Source organism: Helicoverpa armigera, chromosome 21 (assembly GCF_030705265.1).
Source record: "Helicoverpa armigera isolate CAAS_96S chromosome 21, ASM3070526v1, whole genome shotgun sequence".
In the NCBI taxonomy this organism is placed as follows: domain Eukaryota; kingdom Metazoa; phylum Arthropoda; class Insecta; order Lepidoptera; family Noctuidae; genus Helicoverpa; species Helicoverpa armigera.
In genome coordinates, this window is record NC_087140.1 from 8,273,279 (window position 1) to 8,295,055 (window position 21,777).

Consider the following 21,777-nt stretch of genomic DNA (forward strand, 5'->3'; position numbering starts at 1 on the left):
TTTGTATGTATGGATGTATGGATGTTTGTTACTCTTTCACGCAAAAACTACTGAATGGATTTTAATGAAACTTTACAATAATATAGCTTATACATCAGAATTACACATAGGCTACAATTTGTAAACATATTGTTCGAAATACTAAACCTGCGCAGACGAAGTCGCGGGCACCAGCTAGTATTGTATACAGAAGTGCATGTTGAACAAAATTTATGAACAGGGACTATTGCGCAAAAATTGCGCTAAATAGCGCAACACCGAATAAAATTGCGCTAAGCTGAGCAACTATGAAAATTCAATGCAAACACAATTTTGAATTAAAACTCGTAAGGTTTTACAGGATTTAGAATAAATATTATAATAGATGATGAACTATTGACTTACCTAATATCTTCGGACGAATTCACTGGTTTACATTTTATCGTGTCGTAATCCCAAAAACACGCCCGCTGACTTAATTCTTCAGATCCCTAATGAACAAAAAACATATTTCATAAGGTCCAATAAAAGAGATATACCTTATACATAAGTAATAATAACTTTAAACTGATTTGACGGCTGGTTAGGGTTTTGATTAACACAATCACATGGTGCAATGCATCTAAAGTTCTTAACAATAATAATGTCTACAAATATCGAGTCATATTTTTTTAAATTTGATGTAAATAAAGATACAAAAGAAAAAGGTTTCTGGAATTGTGTAAGTTAATCTAGAAGTTAGTTTGAATAGTAAAACTGCTATTGAAAAAAAACATATTTCCAAAAATACTGTAGGTACAATAACTTTTTATATGTTAATTTCACCACTACATATAAATCTAAATACAGTCAAAATCTGTTATAACAACATCGAAGATACTACTCACATTCAGTCATAAAAATGGTTAATTGTAATAACCAGTGACAGGTATAGCATCATATAGCTTTCAGCCAGGACCTGTGATTTTGGTCAGTTTAACCGGTATTTCGTACTAAAGTTTAGACTAAACGATGTCGCCATAAACGGTTTTGTTTGTATAAACGAAAACTACGTACATGTGTATGATGATGCTGATGCGCCAAACAGGCTGCGCAGGAGTGGTACCGGCCGCAAGCCTCCCGCGGCGACTCGCTGTCCGATCCGCATTCTTCTATTGATAACGCCATCTGGTAGATAAAACGGACATTTTGTGATGTTGGGAAATAATTTGTGGGTAGGACGACGGTGGTAAAATAAAGATTACAAAATTGATATACAAGGTTATGATCGGTAGCGATATATATGTGAGTTCTAGTACCTTCTATCAATAAGGTAAAGAAGGTATTACGCTGTTATGTCAGTAAGGCAGAAATACACAAGTATGAAAAAGATATACATATACAGTACATATCTCAATCTGTCTAGAAGCTCACAGAATGTTCCTAATGTCCAGCAGTTCACAGAAGCTAACAAAAAACTCAAGCGACTCAGGGAATTTACTACACACATGTTGTAGCTTTCATTATAATATTTTGCCAATTTATTATTTGTATACTTATACTCTGTAATTACTTACCAATGCTTAACAGGGCCTAAATTATATTATACATAATGCTCAAAAGGGCTGATAGATATGCTGTACCTATTTTATAGCACCTGTACCTACTCAATCAAAGCAATTAAGATTAACTTTAATACCTGATGTGTATGTCTGACACAATACATGGCTGAAGGATGGCAGGCGCCGCACCACGCGCAGCGGGCAGCCGTGCACGCCGCGCAAGACGATGCTTGCGAACAACGACGTTCATCTGTAAGTAATTATAATTTGGATTATGATTAAAACAACGTCGTCGCTAAATATCCAGTGAAATGGTGTTCAAACGTGAGCCTATATAAAATTTAAAAATAATAAGCTACATCTAAGTATTTTCTTTAGCTGAATCTATTAGTCATCTCACTACAGTTACATGGTATTCAGAAACCTGACATTCCCAAGTTCAGTAATGAATCCCATTTGATTGATATTCAAATCTAATTTGGCTCCCTTAATGTTTTAAGATTAGATTTGGCGATAAGAGTATCGCATTCTAGATGTACCTACTGTGTAATCATCATTTAACTAGCCTCTTCCCAATTTACCTCTTCAGCCCAGTTAACTAAGCATCCCGACCCCTCTTGCTTAGACTTCATACTCTCTAGCTTCTGCATATTTGAGCAAATGACAGCCAGGATACGTCATAAGAAGTGCCTAAGTATAATGTTGAGGTAACTGGCCGTTTTATATCACCAGTCAAAAACTAGAAGAAGAGATAGTATAGTACCATGCTTACCCTTACCAAACCTAGGTTCTGTTAGACACGCCTTCACCGTGCCGTCGAACGACTCCTTCCAACCCACTTCTTCTAGCTGTAACAAATAACATCGGTCAAAACATAGGTCATGTTAATTGATTAGGAGGCGATTTGGACTTGGATTTGTTTTCGGTAGATTGGAAGTTATTTGCAAAAAGTATTTGTTTGTTTGACTTTTGATGTAAAACCAAAATAAAGCACTTTTTGGATAGTATTTCTATAGAATCCATTTTAGGGCGAATGTGATTAACTGTCCTTGAACAGTGTGGGTATTTTTTTTTTGTTGCAAGATATAAAATGACACAGGCCGCCTCGCTCGTGTGTCGAGTACATCCCTCACCCGCCTCGAATATACTTACAGGTAAACAAGCCCTATCCCTCTGCCGCCACACGCAGGCTACAGCAGTATGATGCGCGGCGGTGAGGCAGGCCGCCTCGCTCGTGTGTCGAGTACATCCCTCACCCGCCTCGAATATACTTACAGGTAAACAAGCCCTATCCCTCTGCCGCCACACGCAGGCTACAGCAGTATGATGCGCGGCGGTGAGGCAGGCCGCCTCGCTCGTGTGTCGAGTACATCCCTCACCCGCCTCGAATATACTTACAGGTAAACAAGCCCTATCCCTCTGCCGCCACACGCAGGCTACAGCAGTATGATGCGCGGCGGTGAGGCAGGCCGCCTCGCTCGTGTGTCGAGTACATCCCTCACCCGCCTCGAATACTAACGAGTCGGAACGGAGGCGACCGTCGAAACTGTGGGGAGAAATCAGTAAAATTAATTATTCATAATACGAGCGCTCGAGAGAAGACGCACGAGCTCACGCGAAAGTGGCCAAGATGACACGCTTGCGCCCAAGGGTCGAGAGTGCTCGCGAGAGGTCGGGAGCATTTGAGCGCGGCCATATTCTTTATCAGGATCGCATTTTTTAAATAATAACAATTGCGGCCAACGGGCCTGAAGACTTGGCCCTCGCTCTCGTTAGGCGACTGGATCAATCATGGTCTTTCGTTAGCCTTTTATGTCCTAGGGCCGCGGTAACTCTTTCGAACAATCCCAACAACAAGCAGCACCGGCGTACCTTGGACACTGTGCCCGATATCGGTTGATACATATTTTTATTTATTTTTTTATTTGGGATGCCAACAGTTACTACATTAAGTAAAGGAAAAATTGATAAATGTAAATAAGTTACAAGCTAAATGCATAACCTATTTACAGGCGAACACCGCATGCTTTTTAGGGTTCTGATTCCGTACCCAAAGGGTAAAACGGGACCCTATTGTTTTCTCTCCTCTGTCCGTCTGTCTGTCTGTCACCAGGCTGTATCTCATGAACCGTGATAGTTAAAGAGTTGAAATTTTCACAGATGATGTATTTCTGTTACAGGTATAACAACAAATACTGAAAATTAGAATAGAATAAATAGGTATTTCGGGGGGCTCTCATACAACAAACGTGATTTTTTTGCTAATTTTGCTCGATATCCATAAATATGTATATATATAGAATATTAGTTTGGATGGTACGGAACCTTACGTGCGCGAGTCTGACTCGCACTTGCCGGTTTTTTTTGTAAAATATTACATACCCGGCATGTATGAGTACGGCCCGCCTGTCCTTGGTGCTGATGGGCGCCGCCGCGTGCGCCGCGCGGGCACCGCCGCCCAGCGACGCCGCCGCCGACCACGTGCCGCATCTGTACATGAGGTAATAGTATTATTGTAAAAATATCTGTCGAATTGAGAACCTTCTATTTTTTAATTAAAAACATGTCTTATATTATAATGAAAAACCAGCTATAGCAATGATGAAAAATTATCATTATGAAGAATTAACGACACGCTCAAATTCTCTCAAATCACAACCTACGTTTTTTTACGAAACACCCAACATCAACATTTGAACGGTAAAATCAATTTCTTATTAGCTGTTCCCTGAGATTTCGCCAAGATTTGATTTCACCAACATCCCGGGTAACCGCTTCCCTCAACCAGGTAAAAATCCTGTTCAGGCTCTAAACTAGACCATCTTTGTACCTTCATTCCAATATATTGCAGAGTAGCTTTAACGTGAAAGCATGACCAACTTACTTATTTTCGAATTTATAACATAAGTAAAGATAATATATTCATACTATATTCCCAGTTATCCTCACCTAACATCATACAGCAGTGCTCCGGCAGAATAACACTTGGAAGCAGCGGGGTTGGACACCAACGCGGCCGCGCTGTCGTTGTGTGCGTTACCGCCGAACACTAACATTACACCTGCAATAATAGTACGGTTATATTTTAGAATTGTTTTACAGTTATTTTTTTTTCAATATTTCTTGTCTTAAAACGACGGATTTATACGCGACCAAACATAAAAAAGAATGCGAATTGAGAACCTCCTCCTTTTTGGGAAATAGGTAGATAAAAATCTCTGGAAAATCAGGGACAAAATGTATTTTTTATCAAAATACTGGGATAAAATTGTTCTCAGTTAAAATGATTTACTTAAAGTTATTGCAATTTTTCAATGCTTACATTGATTTAAAAATGGTAAACCTGAGATTATCAAAGTATATAATGGTGCAGTGAAAGTTGAGTCATCAATTTGCGTTTATTAGTTTGTCAAATTTTCACAATTTTATTTTAAAACAAAGTATCCGTCTTTTAATCATGTCTAAAGTACTCACAACGAAATTAATAATACTATTCTGTACAAACCTGGAGTAATAAAAGTAGCAGAATGTAAATATCTAGGCGTAGGCGCAGATTGCAGAGGGCGCCACAGTCTTAGCTCCGGGTCGTACTCAAATAACGATGCTGAAGGCGCCTAAAATAATATAAAACATTGTATAAGTAAAACTATAAAGAATTAAGGTATTATGGATAGTAAAATAATATTATTTTAATATTATGGACCTTAAGTATTGGACTTTAAGATGTAGTTTACATTGGCAACATGACAGTTTGCAGTAAGAGCATTGTGTAGTTTTAGACTTCTTCCAGCAATATGGAGACTACATTGAACCTTATCACTTATGCAATACTGTCTAAATTTAATCGTCGGACAAGGAACATTACTGTCCTCACCCTTATTCGCCTTCTTTAGACTCAACCATTTTTTATAATACCAAAAATCGTTGACAGATGTTTCAAAGCACCAGAACGCCTTGTTAGTTCACTCGTAACTGTATTTGCTTCAAGAACACAATTCGAATTTGACCTAGAAGAAGGCACCTGACCTACCTGTATTATGGCATCTCTGGTCATCTTTCCTTACTCCGTGGCTGATAGGTACTATAATGTAATATTATTAGCACACTTTGCTCTGCCGACATAAAGTTCCCAGCCTTCATACCTGTGTAGCCTCAGACTCGGACACCAGGCCCCCGTGCACGTAGACTCTCCGTGAGAGCGGGTCCCACGCCGCCGCGTGCGCGAAGCCCGCGCGAGCCGCCCAGCCGCGCGTGCCTGCCACCGACCATACACCCTCGTCTACGTAGTACTCCTGGAATATAGATAGATAGATAGATACTTTATCAGCTGATCCGGCAAACTTCGTATCGTTTAAACCTCCCTGCCTGGACCACTAGGAACATTTTAAACCAAAATAAGCTAAATAGGTCCAGCCATTCTCGAGTTTTAGTCAGACTAGCGAACAGCAATTCATTTTTATATGTAAAAAGATATGGCGTCAGTGATAGCGTAGCAAGTTTTGGGCCTCCGCGATCTTTCTGTGAAACACCCTCAAAATAAGACAACAAATAATACTAAAATAGTATTTTCTGTATTTTTTTAACCGACAGAAAGGGAAAGGCGAGCGCTGGTTATAACCAGTTCAGGCGCGTATTTTACGATGCGGGCGGCGACGACTCGCTTAGAACACGGGGCTACCAATGCTAGCTTCGATAAATTTGACTCGCTACAATATTATATTTTTATTTATTTAATCAATTGTTTGACGTCATAACGTTAGTTTCGACTGCCGCTGGGATAGAATGGCAGCATCATGCTAAGCGAGGTAGGCCCGTTATGCGTGCGTTTTTTTTTGTGTTTTTTTTTTTTTTTATGTTATGAATGAGTCATCAATTACTCAACTCTTTTTTCACAAGCTTAAAATGATTTAATTAGTATTATTACAAACCTGCACAAGATGTAGATATCCGTAATGCGGCGAATGTCCGAAGAACACCAACATTACTGGCTTCTTTGTAGCACCTAAATACACCAGTACTGCTGTGTGACCAGATACGTGGAGACCTCCTGAAATGAAAACTTATGTATGTAGAAAAAACATTAAATAAGTTTTGTGTATAGGGACTATTTAACTTTACTAGAAGAATATAGTTTACAACTAAGTTTTTATGGAAAATATTTTGTTGAGCACTAGTTGATAAACAGGAATATTACTGGAAACAAGTGCTTTGCTTCGTATTCAGAACTCTGCAACACACTGTTTGCCAACTGTTTGTTTATTCGAACGCAATATTTTAGAGGCTTGGGATAAAAACTAAGCAACGTCAGCAAAATGTATGGTATCTGAGTTTGCCACTCCCTTTCAGTCCATACACAAAATGGTTTCCTTATTTCCCATCTTAGTACAGTCAACTTCAGGTCGGTGGTAACAGTTTTATAGGAAAGTCGTACTCATTACTATTGAGTTAAGGTGCATGACAGTTACCATTGATGTGCAGTCTACCGTACGTATGTATGCCCAAGATATCTCACCACAATGCTTCAACGGCGGTTGTCTATGAGGCGAACAGGTGACAGGCGTAGCATTATGCCACTGCGGCCTCTCACTGTTGAGGCGAACTCGCCAGATCTCGTTCGTCACCTCACCGGCACGACCTTCTAAACCTGCTAGACCGCCACTGGAACAAAATGAAAAAAATATTAAGCCATAATAGACATGATGAATTAAATAAAGTAATTAGTCTTTTATATAACCCTAAAATAAAGGACACAAATTACTCAGAAGATGTCTGACAACCAGCTTTACCAAGGGGTATTAGGTTGCCCGGGTAACTGGGTTGAGAAGGTCAGATAGGAAGTCGCTCCTTGGAAACACTGGCACTCAGCTGCATCCGGTTAGACTAGGAGCCGACCTCAACATAGTTGGGAAAAGGCTCTGGGGATGATGATGCATCAAATGAGTGTCAGACTCTTACTGACTAAAACCCATCACGTTCCTTCTTAAGCCCTTTATGTACCAGAGCCGCGGTAACTCTTTCGAACAGCCCCGACAGGCCTTGGCCCTGGAGGGCTCCGTTGGGACTGTAGTGTCTACTCAAATGAAGTATAGTTATCGGCACGAATCTTGAGATCTGACCTACATCTGCGCAGAAGTGATTTGTTAGCAAAGAACCAATCCCGAGTGACGGCTATGACGCGATGCATTGCGGTTCAATCACCGCTTTAGCCCGCCCCGCGCCTCACTTCACACCACAAAAGGGACCCAATAAATTACTTTTGCGCAGGTGAAGGTCAGAGCTCAAGATTCGTGCCGATAACTATATAAATTAACAGGATAAAACCAGTTTAATGTACCACTTACCCCCTCTCCGGCTCATCAGATATAACGACCCCTCCATACACTATGAGTTCGTGTCCGTATAACACGGCGGAATGCGCGAACCGTGCTGCCGGACTCTCGTATGTAGGTAACACCTCCCATTCTTGTTCTGCCGTCTTATATCTGGGAATAAGAATAAAAGTATGTAAATATTGGGATATATACGGAAGTATATTATAAACTTGAAAGTATGCATGCTTTTTTTTTCTCTTTACGGAATTTATGAATATCATGAATTTTAATATACTTTGCGGGAAGTACCTCCCTCAGAACGAGGGTAAAACCGCGGGCTGAAACCAGTAACTAAATAAATATGTATAATTTCAAAGACATATTCATGAACTATGGTGCCTGTTCAAAAATGATAAAAACGTAAACCTGTCCTGTGATCCTTTGATCGACAATTGTTTTGGATATTTATTTTGATATCATAGCCGTCAATTTTATATATCCTCTAACATAGTACAGGTTTTAGATGTTCCATCACTATTACATACTTGTATAAAAACTCAGAATGCGCGAACGTCTCCCCTCCTACTCTGAGTAGATCGTCGCCATACTGCAGTAACGCATGCGCGGCGACGGGCGGCGCTCCGCCGGTCCGCGCGGCCGCCCAGCCCGCGCGCCACGCGTCGCGAGCGCATGAAGTTCCGCGACGGAGCGCGGAGCACACGCAGCCGGTGGCAGTGCAGGTACCGCCGCCGTATGCTGCGTTGCATTCCTCTGTGGTAAAAAAATCTTATGAGTTCAAAATGCCTTGGCTAAAGTTGATAATTTATTTGGTTAAAATATATTTTATAAAAAATATTAGGCCCTTACATGTTAAACCTAGGATAGGCGTACAAAATTAAACAACCATATAGGTTCATTCATGAATGAAGAATAAGTCTGAAGTTTTTAAAGAACTACCAAAAGTTAGGTACTTCCATGTATAAAATATTCTAGACCAGTAGTATCAGTTAGTTAATCCGAAAGCCAGTTTTATACACATAAGTAGGAAAAAAATAAAAACTATTTCTTATACCTATATGACAGATTGTTACCTATCTTTTCAGGAAAGTTAGTCACTTAAAGTTACATTAAAAAAAATGTCATCAGTTTTGAACCGTTAGCCTACATCCAGAATTGTTTCGTCGAGCTAACTCATAGACAAAACCCAGACATATCAGATAGACAATCAATAAAACTACTAATCTACTTAACAAGTATCAATGACGCTAATTATCCAATTAACGCAATCTAACACTATATATTAACATGCTTCATGCATGCAAGTTGCATGCACTGCACATCCGACTCATATATTTGACTACACATTGTAATCAAGTGATCATTTATCATAGCTCTGTATTGCGTTGACAGATAGCTGTCAAGATATGCTTAAATGTAAAACAAATGTTAATTATTTATTCACATTTGGTTTTGTTATGGTCTGCATTATATGTAATATGAGCCATTTTTCACAGTAATTATGAGTGTGTATGTTTGTTTTCACAGATGAACAACTTTGATGAAACTTGGCTACAATGTAGCTTGTACATCAGCTTCTACCTCTTATCTGGGTTAAAGCTAACTACTATAACAAATCATCTAGCTTTCAAAATTCTGTAATTTCTGCAGAATTTTGAAATGTCACTGAATTTTATCACTTACATAAATAGCTGTGATAAAGGGACTTAAAGTTAAGTAACGTTTCAGTATATTGGGGTTAGACTGGTTGCATATGATGGCGTATTTACCTGGACATAAAGGCTGATCACAGGCTACCCCTGTCCACTCTGGTTCACATCTACACGACCCATCTTCACATTCACCATGATCTGAAAAATATCAATTTTTATTGTTAGACTCAAAGAAAGACAAGAAGCTTTGAATTTCAGGTTCTTGAAGATCGATACAAGATTCGTAGATTACGGGACCTTCAGACTCTTAAATTATTTTCTTTATATTATTATTTTTGTTCTGTAACTCACTAAGGCGGTTTCCACATGGAGAAACTTTAGTTAAGGCATCTATCAACGTTTTACATGGTTTCTGTATATTAAAGTTGTTGTGCAATCCCTGAACCCAAATCAATCGACAGGGACATCCCTTGTTATTTTGCTCTTGGCCACCAGATTATCGACCAGTCACAATAATAAAATAATACTTACTAGAACAATTAGTCCGATGATCATTGGAAGGGCAGGAATAAGCTGCATACGTCACGTTGAACCCCTCCATGGCATATGCATCATCACTGAAGAAATGCAGCAACGCGCTGCCTGAACGCGCTATCACTTGCCTAGTCCAACTGGACTCTCCATTTTCTAGTACACCACTGAAATTTAAGAGAAGGTCATTTAATACAAAACATATTGATATAAAGGGCTGCGGGATTGTTCGAAAGAGTTACCGCGGGTCTGGTACATAAAGGGCTTAAGAAGGAACATGGCGGGCATTAGTCAGTAAGAAAGAGTCTGACACTCCCTCACGCTGCTAGCCCACAGCGGAGAGGGATCATTTGATGATTGCCCAAAAAAATAAAAGAAAGGCATATGGACGCAAGGAGCTCCTAAAAGGACTAACGAGGCTTTCGGGTCTTTTGAGACGTGTGTCAACGGTTTATGATGTTACAAATGGGCGGGTTTGAAAGAACGCCTTCTTTATTATCAGAGCAGATTAATTATTTTTCCTCGGATCCTACACACTTGCATTTCGGCGACTTATATTTTTGAATCAAAATACATAAGATTACACATAATCCAAACCCAACATAGTCGGAAAAAGGGCTATGTAAATGAATACATGGGGTTACAAACTTGTTTCGCATGTCGCATTTTATTGATCGAATGAGTCAATATAAAACAAGGAAAATTGTTGGAAAGCTAAAATTCTTTGAAATAACAATGTAATCTATTGAAATTGTCACTGAACTCTGACACATACTTGATTCATTTAGCTACATAGTATTTTTACCAAACAGAACTGAATAGGGCAGTTAAAAAATAGATTATAGATAGCCCATGTGTACTCAGAATTTTAATACAATGGTTTTTGCCTAAAAAACATCGAAGCTTTGTCAGTTCTGTATATTTTGTATATATGATAGTGAATAGTCTGATGATGGTTGATATTAGGCTAAAAACCTAAATGTGGAATTAACTAGTTACTTCCTCATCTGCTATAATAAAAATGCATTGGTGTTCGTTAGTCTGATTAAAACTCGAGAATGGCTGGACCGATTTGGCTGTTTTTGGTTTTGCTCACAACAGTTCCCAATATTCTAACTACCTGCCTATTGCCTATAATATGAACCCTACCACCTACAACTTAAGGTCGAAATACCCTCACCTGAACACAGCGAGCAGTTTCTCAGCTCTCACACTATCACCGTCGTACACATACAGATGGTTCCACCCGCCCTCGGTAGCAGAAGTTACCTTCTATCATCTGTGCCATGCCATATATCTTAGACAAGAACCAGCTGCATTCAAAACTCAACCTTATCACCCCCAACTTACGGTCCTTGAGGGAACTCAAGGAGAGTCAGCAACCCCCGCGGGGCAAACCAGGGCTAAGGCCTACCGGAGCTGCGGTATTGTTCGAAAGATTTCCATCGGCCATACAGGGCTTAAGATGGAACATGATGGGTTTTAGTCAGTGACAGTCTAACACTCCCTCACGCTGCTAACCCACAGAAGGAGGGGTCATTTGATGATTTCCCATAAAAAAAGGTCCCTCATCTGAACACAGCTTAAACAAGCTTGGTCTGTCTCACAACAGTCCCCAATATTCTATCTACCTGCCTTTTGCCTATAATATGAACCTTACCACCTACAACTTAAGGTCGAAATTCCCTCACCTGAACACAGCGAGCAGTTTCTCAGCTCTCACACTATCACCGTCGTACACATACAGGTGGTCCCACCCGCACTCGGTGGCGAAGCTCTCGAGGCGCACCCGCAGGGGTGGCGGCGTGGGACCCAGACGTGGCGGCGTGAGCAACCAGGAACATTGTGTGCTCACGCTGTAGTTACCCGGCCCGTCCGTTATGTAGCCCGTTGGGGACGTTAAACTGAAAAATGTGGAAAGAATTTTGTTAAAATCAAACAGAATTAAAACCTTAATTTTCTTTAAATCATATGTTGGTAACTCCAACTTGAGAAAAAATAGGCCAGTTACGATAATGAAAAGGTGAAAGAAAACATCTGAGGAAACCTATAAAGTTTGAAATCACCAACCCGCATTGAGCAGGCATGGTGACTAATGCTTAATTGTTGTGTGAAAGGTAGCCGTAGCTCAGCATTAGGACTAAAACATGTAAAAGGCTGTAACGAAGAGAGGCAGAAGTACCTTTGTGGATACCTTTTCCGTTCTCGGTTTGTAAATGGTTGTCAACAGCATTATTGCTAAAATAAGCACCCTGATAAAAGAATCTCATTGAAGTTTTCCTTACTGGCTTTTTTAGTGGTTGAGGCAACCATGTGCCTTTCTATTGAGTCAAACTGTATGTACCTAGATAGAGAGCCAAATTAATTAAAAGTTCCAGCTCATATTTGTCTGGTTAATTGCCACTTAATATAGTATGACTCAATCCAGGAAAAGGTCAATTAGCAAAACTGACCACCAGTTTTAAAAATTAATGAGATAAGGATAATACTTTTTTTTGGTTTTAGTTGTTATTCAATATCTGTTCTGTTACAGCCTTTTTACTGTCCCACTGCTGGGCACAGGCCTCCTCTCACACGGAGAAGGATTGAGTATTAATCACCACGCTTGCTCAATGCGGGTTGGTGATTTCAGACTATCCAAGTTTCCTCGAGATGTTTTCCTTCACCTTTTTATCAGCCGTTGGTGTCCAAGGTATAATTAGAAAGCACATACCAACTTAGAAATTCAATATATTACAAATTAAATCTACATGTACGTATTTACAAAAATAAAAAAAAGGAAAAATTTAAACTGGTTATTAGGATCATAAATTGCATACTAGAGTAAGATTTTTAAATGCAACTTAGACAAGCCATAACAGTTGATCAATTACCTACTCAGAAAGGTCATGAGTATATTGACCTGCTATAAGGTAAAATCATACATTAACTGTTAATAAAAAACCTGACATCCTTATTGTTATAAATAAACAATATTATGATCATCAAAAGCTTTGATAGACACATAATTATGGTCACTGACCATTATCAAAGAGATTAATTATGTAAATCTGAAACATCATGTGAACATAAATTTTGTCACTAGTTCACATGAATTAAACAAAAACAATTTTTTTTGAACTGATTGCTGGCGATAAAAGCATGGTATTGTTTAAATAACATTGTGAAAAACAATACTAGATTTAAATTTCCAATGTGGAAGTTATGGTGGAAAATGAATCAAATTATCTCATAAAAACAAAAATTGATAATAATAAAAACAATACCTAAGATGAAAAATCATAGAAACTTTGTAAATGAGGTATGTACCTACACAGAATTTTATAGATGGTCTAAAATATATGTGAAAATAACATTTTCAAGAATTTTATGTAAAAAAAATTAAGTATGCTTTGGAATATTGCTTCGTACATTCGGTTCCATATTCTCCACACTAAATAAAGTTGAAAAGTGTATTAAATGATATGTATAGCTTCATACCACTTAATTTTAAAAACTGTAATAGGTATATTCTCAAAACATTTTATCAGAGTGTGTCACCGTAATTAATTTCCATACATAAATAAAACTTTTGGATCAAAATTAACATATTTAAAGATTAAAAGTATGCATAAATGATACAACTGGTATTTTCACCAGTTACTCATTATTTATTTATGGCAACGTGAGTTTCAAGGCGAACCAACATTAATAATTAATTATTGTTTACAATGTAATCAACATCCTGGTTGTTATCTTCCTTCAGTTTTTCAAAAAGGTTTTTATCATCAATTTTCTTAATAATGTTAATTCTTGTACAGTCAACTTCAGGTCAGTGGTAACAGTTTTATAGGAAAATCGTACTTATTACTATTGAGTTAAGGTGCATGACAGTTACCACTGATGTGCAGTTTACTGTACTTTGCAAGAAAGCTTTTCAAGATATACCTGTTTTTCTGGTGACCTTTGCCAAAGCCCAGTGGCCCAAAGCTTATTATCATTCTGACTAAAATATTGATAGCAACAAGCCTTTTTAAAGATGTTGTTTGTATTGGGTTCATTTTCCTTGTTTGCAGGCATACTTAAAAAATACCTAATAACTAAAAATCGTAAGATCCTTAGGTTACAGCCTTATTGGGCTTAGATAAAAAAATATCATACTACCATTAACCATTATCATCCCCATCTGACTAGTGTTTTTCCCAACTAAGTTGGGGTAGGCTTCCAGTCTATCTGGATGCAGCTGAGTACCAGTGTTTTACAAGAAACTACTGTCTATTGGAGCTCCTCATCCCAGTTACTTGGGCAACCCAATTCCCTCAGGTAAGACTGGTTTATAATACTATACTAACATAATGTGTCAAATTGGTTTACTTAACTACCTATATTGCTACCAGACTTTTAGTACCCGTTCCATTAAATATTCTTTGGATAACTTAGCAAGCAAAAGCAAACAATAATCAGACAGCTTAGAATATAGGTGATCGGTAAGGTATTAAGTTTATTTAGAATATTTCTAAACTGAGAAATCTGAAGTAAGACTTAATCATTCAAGAGAATCAGTCAAACAAACAAGAAGCGAGGTCATTGAACATCTTTAGCAGTCATTACAGGTAATCAGAAGCCAGTAAGTCTTACAACGAGTCTTGCCAAGGAGTGTTTGCAAGGGTAACTGGGTTGAGGAGGGCAGACAGGCAATTGCTCCATGTAAAACACTGGTACTCTGCTTCATCCAGTTAGACTAGAAGCCAATCCCAACATAGTTCTTAAAAAAGGCTAGGCAGATGATGATGGCCTAGCGTAACAGAGGTGGCTTTTCATAATCATTATTATAACCTCCAGTTGCGTCTTAAAGGTTCTATAATTAAACCAGACTATCTTTTACATCACAAGTAAGTTTAAAATAGCTATAAAGCCTACATTGTGCGACACAAATAAAGATTATGAATGCACATTATACCTATTTACTCTCAGTCATGTTTACATGGAATAATTTCCAACAAATGTTATGTAAAACAAGCATTCGCTTTACTATCATCAACTTCATACTATCAAGTCATTTTAAAAAGTGTTTCTTTATTTTCTACTAACTATTGCTATAATAAGAACTGTATTATCTTTATAGTCAAGTAAGATTCAATCAAATGATAATCACATATACAACCTCTTTTCATTAGTCATCAATCAAAGACAAAACGCAACTAACTGCTCTGATAACCTACAAATTAAAAGGTTAACGAAACACAGCTGATTTAAGGAAAAAAAACTGTAAATAAATAATTGATATCAGGAAATAATGAGTTTTTCCTCCAGATGATATAATTAAAACTAATCTACAACAATGTTTGTGTAATCTGTGGTGTATTTTGCGCAAATTCGCCCCTGAATTGTCCTTTTGAAATCCGAATGCAACATTCTAAAGGTTAGTCTTACAATTGTTGGTCAGAGAAAACAACTCGATAACAATATCCATTTCCATGTCGTAACGCCGACTTCGACCTTCAGAGCGCCGCTCGGGATGGAGGAAAGAAGCCAAAGTGTATAATTGGATAATCCTCGCGGGCTTTCTCTTGCAAATTCTACTTACGAGCCAGTAAGGCGCGCCTCAAAAAGAGGTCAGTGAACTAGACAAACCAAAATGTATCACGACCGTTTAGTGGACAGTTAAGACCCTTACTTGACTTTGCCGCCGCAGTACTGACACTCGGGACCCTGCCAACCCTCGTAACACACGCACATATCATTTTTACACACACCGTTTACACAAGTATGATCACCACACTTAGACAGGACACCATCACAGAACAATAACACTATGAGCACTGAACACAGGAATGGCGAGAACCATGAACATTTTCGTCTGTATTTAGATTTAAATAGAAATAAAAACATTTGTAGCGATTCTACCATTTTGATGTATGCATTTTCAACGAGTTTTATTAGCGCGGACGTAAAAGCGGTTTCGACGTCGCGTAGTTTCGTACGGTACTAAATTTGGGGTTGTCATACTATGAAAGATAAACTACCTGAACTAAAACAGTTAACATTTGGTGAAATGTTATCATGTCCTATTTTTAACCGACTTCAAAAAAGAAGGTTCTCAGTTTGACCTGTATGTTTGTAAGTAGTACAATAAAGCGACACATAGCCAGAGTGGATCAGGAGACTACTGGAATGACGACAGTGGGAAAAGACGGACAGATGGATGGTATGCCTCTATGTGCGAGATTATATCGCCTGACTTAACTGTTTTTGATGCGAAGCTTAGCACAGTATTTGTCAGGAGAAAGGTGTATTCATCCACTAAATATAAATAACTTTTCACAATAAAATAAAAAAGTCTTCAAAAAGCACTGAAAGCAAAAAAATACTGCAGGCAAATCGGTCTAAAATTGGTCGCGCAGAAGTCAGTGGCGGAATAAGCCCAGCTGCACTCATTAAGCACTGACTACCGAAGAAAATGTACTTTATTTGATTAGCCGTATATACTATAAGGATTACGAAAAATAAAAATAAATATACGATATGATTGAAAATATATCATAATGTATATTTCCTTTTTTTTACTCCAGTGATATAACACCCAATAACTCCCCATATTTTTGCATAAATTGGTAGCTTTGGGGTAAAAATTATAATAGTGGTAACACCAAATTGACATTAGGTATAGCTGGGAATAAACGAATTACGGATGCGTTCACTGTTTTGATGCAGGTGGTGGCATTTCGAGTATGAGCTGGCCATAATAATTTAAAAATTTGTAAGAAAATAAATGAATACCAAATAGTAAATTATAATGTCATTTTAAAATAAAAATATTTACATATTTTATGTACACAGGTACTTGCGCGCCATCTGTTACCAATATACTGAAACATAATCAAAAAGTTCTGTAAAAGTGTAATAGATGGCGCTACTCGTCAAAATTATTCTCAACTTTTACTTAAAAATTCATTTACAAGGTGTAGTTTCTTCAGTCTTGCTACTTTTTTCATTAATAATTGTGTCACTTTTTATCTTCGGCGAGTTTCTCACTGAAGATAAAAAACATTCGTCCATTACTTTTTACTTGGCTTGCGAAGAAAAGATGAATGACAGCAAATTCTTTTGTGGAGATTTTTATTTTTCAACTGCGATTTTTCTTTGTTTGTTTTCGTAAGTGCGGCACCTAATTAGTTGAATGTTGCTGCACTTAAATTAAAATGAATGGCTTCTATAGTGTGCTAATGTTGGCACGAACTAAAATTCAAATAAGATGGGTAGGTACGTTGTCTTAGAAGTACCTAGGTACCCTACCTACTTGAATTTAAAGTTTTTATTTTTCTTTATAAACGAGAATCGCGTTGAGGAAAAATGGGTAAGTAAGCTTTCTAAATATTTATATGAATTTAGAACTAAGTATATTTACTCTTTAGTAAGTTACTCCCTACAATAGGTACAAACAAGAGGATTTAGGATTACTTGTAATAACCCACAAAGAGGTATCGAAAGTTTAATCTATTTAACAACGTGTTTTCTACTTAAATATGAAGGAATTGGAATTAAATCTTAAGAAAAGTTCTGAAGGCTTCTATTGGACCTCCTCTCCTCTTTTTCGTAGAATTGCTGTTCTATCTCATTGACCGTACTCGTGTTCCGTCTAATAATTATTTATTCGATCTAATTTTCCAAAATGCACCATTTAAAACACTACCTACCTAACATAATCGCTTGAAAATATCAAATTCTAATAATAGCACGAACAGCCCAGAGTGGCGTTAACGATAAAAATCCGCCAAAAACCCGTTAAAAAGCAGGTAGACCATCAGATATGCTGTGACATGGATATGTGATGCTAACGCGCGCGTCGCGTGTCGCTTGCCACCCGCCGTGGTGGACGGGGGCTATTCGAGTAGTTTACGATATATTGTGTGATATTTATTCAGCTAGGAGTCAAGTCATAATGTTGATATCGTGTGATATTTATTCATCTAGGTAGGTTAAGCTCATATTGGTCTTACTACAAAAAGGTTAAAGAGACGTTCGTCAGGTGTTGAAAAAATTTTATGGAGAATTTCCCAAAGACACGTGTCAAAAGACTGTTTAGCTTTTTTGTAGCAAGACCAATAGTAATATTCACATGAGAGTTGATAGGTACCTTAGTAGTGCCTATTTATTTGGTGGCTTGTAAAGTGAAAAGTCAGTTTAAGATGTAAAACTTTTATTTCTTTTTCTTTCAGTACCTACCTCCTCATTCCTGAAGGTTGGCTGTTTTTGTGCTCCACTCTGTCTATAGCAGCCAGAATAGCCGCTCGACAGAGATGATGCCGATTCACTCCCGTAAGTACCTAAGTTTACCATTACAGTCATAATTTTTTCCGACGCCTCTCTTGCCCTCGTTGCTCGCACCTATCTATATATTGAGATACTATAATATTTACTCACATTAAATACAGGACCTTTAAGGCTAGTTATTTTTTCTAAAATTACGACTCAATTACCGGGATGTAGAAGCTGGCCCTTTCGTAACTAGCTGTTTTGTTTCCTGACTGTCCATTTTGAAGCTAGATACTTTCGCGAATTGCTGTTTCTTCTCGTCTCCGGATTTTCTCATGCAGGAAAGAGTTCGCCTACTAGCAATCGCTCATGCTTAGCCCTTACCAGGACTATGCATTCTATCTAATCTTAATATTTATCGAGCGCTCGACTTAAGGACTTTAGAATAGGTCCCCGCAATAGAGGGATTCCGACATAAGTACTTCCAGCTTTAACCTAAACTAAAAGGTCATTTTGATATTTTAGTTAATGAACTAAATATGTTGCGACCTTTTGTTTTAGCCGTTATTATTAGCTAATATAATAGACGTACCTAGAATAAGTTTGTATGATCAGACGGCACGATAAACTGTAGGTCCCGGCTGTCATTTGAACATCTTTGGCAGTCGTTACAGGTAGTAGAAGCCAATCTGACAACCAGTCTTACATAGGGGTATTGGGAAGCCCGGGTAACTGGGTTGAGGAGGTCAGTTAATCAGTCGTTCCTTGTAAAACTCTGGTACTCAGCTGAATTCAGTTAGACTGGGAGCCGACCCCAACATAAATGGGAAAAGGCTAGGCAGATGATGAATAGCTAATGTTAAAGACATAAAACTTTAGCGGAAGATTGCAATATTTATGTACAAGTTAAGATCATCATTTCATCCATTTCTTTAAATTAATCTTTAGCTTTTATCGACTTTTTAAACTTTTTTTCTGGTTTTAATCAACTGAATTTTTAATTGAAACTTTTTGAATGATGGCCATAAATAAATAATAGCTCCTCAATTATGGTTTCAGCCATTTATTAAAATTATAACTGTTAACTTTGCCTACAGATAAAAAAGTAATGATGGATTTCAGTAATCGAGCCTAACGGTATTCTCCATATAAATAAATGGGTCCATCATCATCATTTTGAAGTTTATAAGGTTTTATAGAATCGTCCGAAATCCATACAAACCTTTCTGTATTATTATTTGTTTTAGTTATTTTTAGGAAGGTAGGTAATATTTAGGACACCTAGGTTTTATCCTTACCTAGGTGTATAAGTTGACCTCAAAATAGATTTATAAAGAACTAGCTGTTTTCCCGTTTCCCCCGCGTACCTACTAGGGAATATGTAGCTTTCTAACTGTGATATAATTTTTCAAATCGCTTCTGCAGTTTCGGAACCAGGGTACCAACAAACAAATAAAAAATGTTAGTCTTTATTATATAAGTATAGAAGTATAGATGAGTTATGGACCTATTCGTGGTTTTCCCGTGACTAATTACACTTACATAACAATTTTCCACCTAAAAATATTTATGACATAACTGTAAAAGTTTAATCATGAAGGTTTCCATGAAATTACCGTGTTTTTCAGGTCAAGGAATAATTCGAGGCCATAATTGCCTAAACCATACAATAATTAACAAAAATGGAGTTAAAAAGCACTCAAATAGTTTCAATTATACGTTTTTAACCCTAAAAATTAACGTGCCTTAGTTATCATTGCATGTACCCCGAACATTAGCTGAAATGTTACCATTTTCGTTGGAAATACTAATACTCTTTGCGTTTTTAGTGTTATTGAAGTTTTTTTTTTTCAATATGGCTGCTCGTTTTGGCGGGTATGTGGAAGGTTATAGATGAAAATTGTACTTAATTGCTGTTTAATGAGGTTTAATTTTGATTTTATCGGTTAGTCAAATTGATTATAAATGTTATTTAATTTTGGGCTTAGGTAAAGTTATTTACCTCTATAAGTAGATATGGATAGTTATTTTTATATTAAAACTCCTTAGCCGTTCTCCCGTGGTTTCACTCGCGTCTTATGGAAACTATTGCCAGTATCTAGATAAAATACATATATGTAGACTCTTGCCTATGCTACTCAGGGATAATGCATCTTCCGACAGTGAAATAATTTTTTAAAGCAGTTGGTTTGGAGACTTAAGAGTGCTAACAAAATTGATTTTTCCTCTTTATTATAATTATATCAATATAAAAGAATATATTTTATATAATTGTTATTACATTCATACCATGACTTGGCAACACACATACCTACATCCTACACAGAACTATAAAGTTTGATGCACTCGCTAAGTACTTAGTTAGAAAAATAGTTTTTACACAAACTAGAACCAAAAGCGGTCACCTGCCCGTAATTTTCGTATTACAGAAGCATGTTCGCGTGTCTGACGTTTGTTGGGTACATTTAATTGTTGTTTTTGTGCTAAATATGCACCGGGGGACGGGTTAGATGGTGACGTGAGGATGAAGCGGGTGAATAGATTCCTGTATAGTTGTAGGTTTTAGGGTTGAATGATTATTGTAGAGGAACTAGGTGTTTCTTTGAGGTTTCACTCGCGTCTCTAGTGATAAGAGTAGTGGGTGTCTTTCCTCAAGCTATCTACGTAATTAGTAGATTTTAAGAAATAATGTGTTATATAGGTATTTTAGTGGGAACTTTGATATATATAAATAAATGATTTGACTAGAGTAGTGTTAGCGTGAAAGCCGGACAGATTCGTATTTAGGTATACTTATTACTTATATCTACTTATTAAAGTAAGGGTTTACAAGGGTTATTAACAAATAGACACGTCTAATTGGAGTTTTGAACTCTGTTTCAGGATTGCCTATGTACTACTACTATCTATCTACCAATATTTTTGACTACGAATTTTAAGGATATTTGCTTTCTTTCTTCTTCCCAATTCCTTACCTGCCTATAAGTAGAAAGGTCAAAAGTATGCCTAGGTATAGGGTATTTATTTTGATTCTGCACTCAACTCCGCTTAATCAATACATTAGTATGCTGCACAACCTTCTGAATTGACAAAACCACTGTCATAAATCAATTCAGATTGAGGTTTACGACCCCATCACACAATTCATCAATAATAGTGGTAATTTGGTACATTTTCAGGGTCCACTCATGCGCAACTAAATGCTTTGACCCTCGTTTTGTTGAATTGGCTAGTGCATCTAAATTGTTAAGTTAGGTCATTGGGTCAGTGACTTATTTTTTATGTATATAGGTTGATGACCTTTTCTGGAGATAAACAAATCTAGGTCTACTGTGATTGATTGGTTAAGATACAGATTTTTGTAAGTTGATGCAAGTTTTTGATTTTTTAATGGTAATTTTAGCTACCAAAAGAATTCAATAAAATAATCCACTAAAATTCGTAATGCTTCTTTTAAGATAAAATGAAACTTTTTTGTTTTTGATGACCTTATTTTGAAAACTCTGTGTT

The 21,777-nt window shown here is 37.4% G+C and overlaps 1 protein-coding gene across 1 annotated transcript in view; it reads right to left on the bottom strand.

Moving 5' to 3' along the window:
- Positions 1 to 16,017, bottom strand: part of LOC110379278 (attractin) — a 32,174-nt gene extending 16,157 nt beyond the window's left edge. Inside the window, exons 1-17 of the mRNA XM_064040114.1 lie at positions 15,689 to 16,017; positions 11,724 to 11,936; positions 10,033 to 10,199; positions 9,619 to 9,699; positions 8,377 to 8,602; positions 7,862 to 8,002; positions 7,033 to 7,178; positions 6,449 to 6,567; positions 5,663 to 5,812; positions 5,026 to 5,134; positions 4,470 to 4,581; positions 3,903 to 4,010; positions 2,673 to 3,066; positions 2,299 to 2,368; positions 1,658 to 1,770; positions 1,036 to 1,146; positions 385 to 470 (exon numbers count right to left, since the gene is read on the bottom strand). Of these exons, the coding sequence (XP_063896184.1) occupies positions 385 to 470; positions 1,036 to 1,146; positions 1,658 to 1,770; positions 2,299 to 2,368; positions 2,673 to 3,066; positions 3,903 to 4,010; positions 4,470 to 4,581; positions 5,026 to 5,134; positions 5,663 to 5,812; positions 6,449 to 6,567; positions 7,033 to 7,178; positions 7,862 to 8,002; positions 8,377 to 8,602; positions 9,619 to 9,699; positions 10,033 to 10,199; positions 11,724 to 11,936; positions 15,689 to 15,921 (2,579 nt within the window). The 5' untranslated portion in view covers positions 15,922 to 16,017. The remainder of the gene's footprint in view (positions 1 to 384; positions 471 to 1,035; positions 1,147 to 1,657; positions 1,771 to 2,298; positions 2,369 to 2,672; positions 3,067 to 3,902; positions 4,011 to 4,469; positions 4,582 to 5,025; positions 5,135 to 5,662; positions 5,813 to 6,448; positions 6,568 to 7,032; positions 7,179 to 7,861; positions 8,003 to 8,376; positions 8,603 to 9,618; positions 9,700 to 10,032; positions 10,200 to 11,723; positions 11,937 to 15,688) is intronic.
- Between the last annotated feature and the right edge of the window lie 5,760 nt (positions 16,018 to 21,777).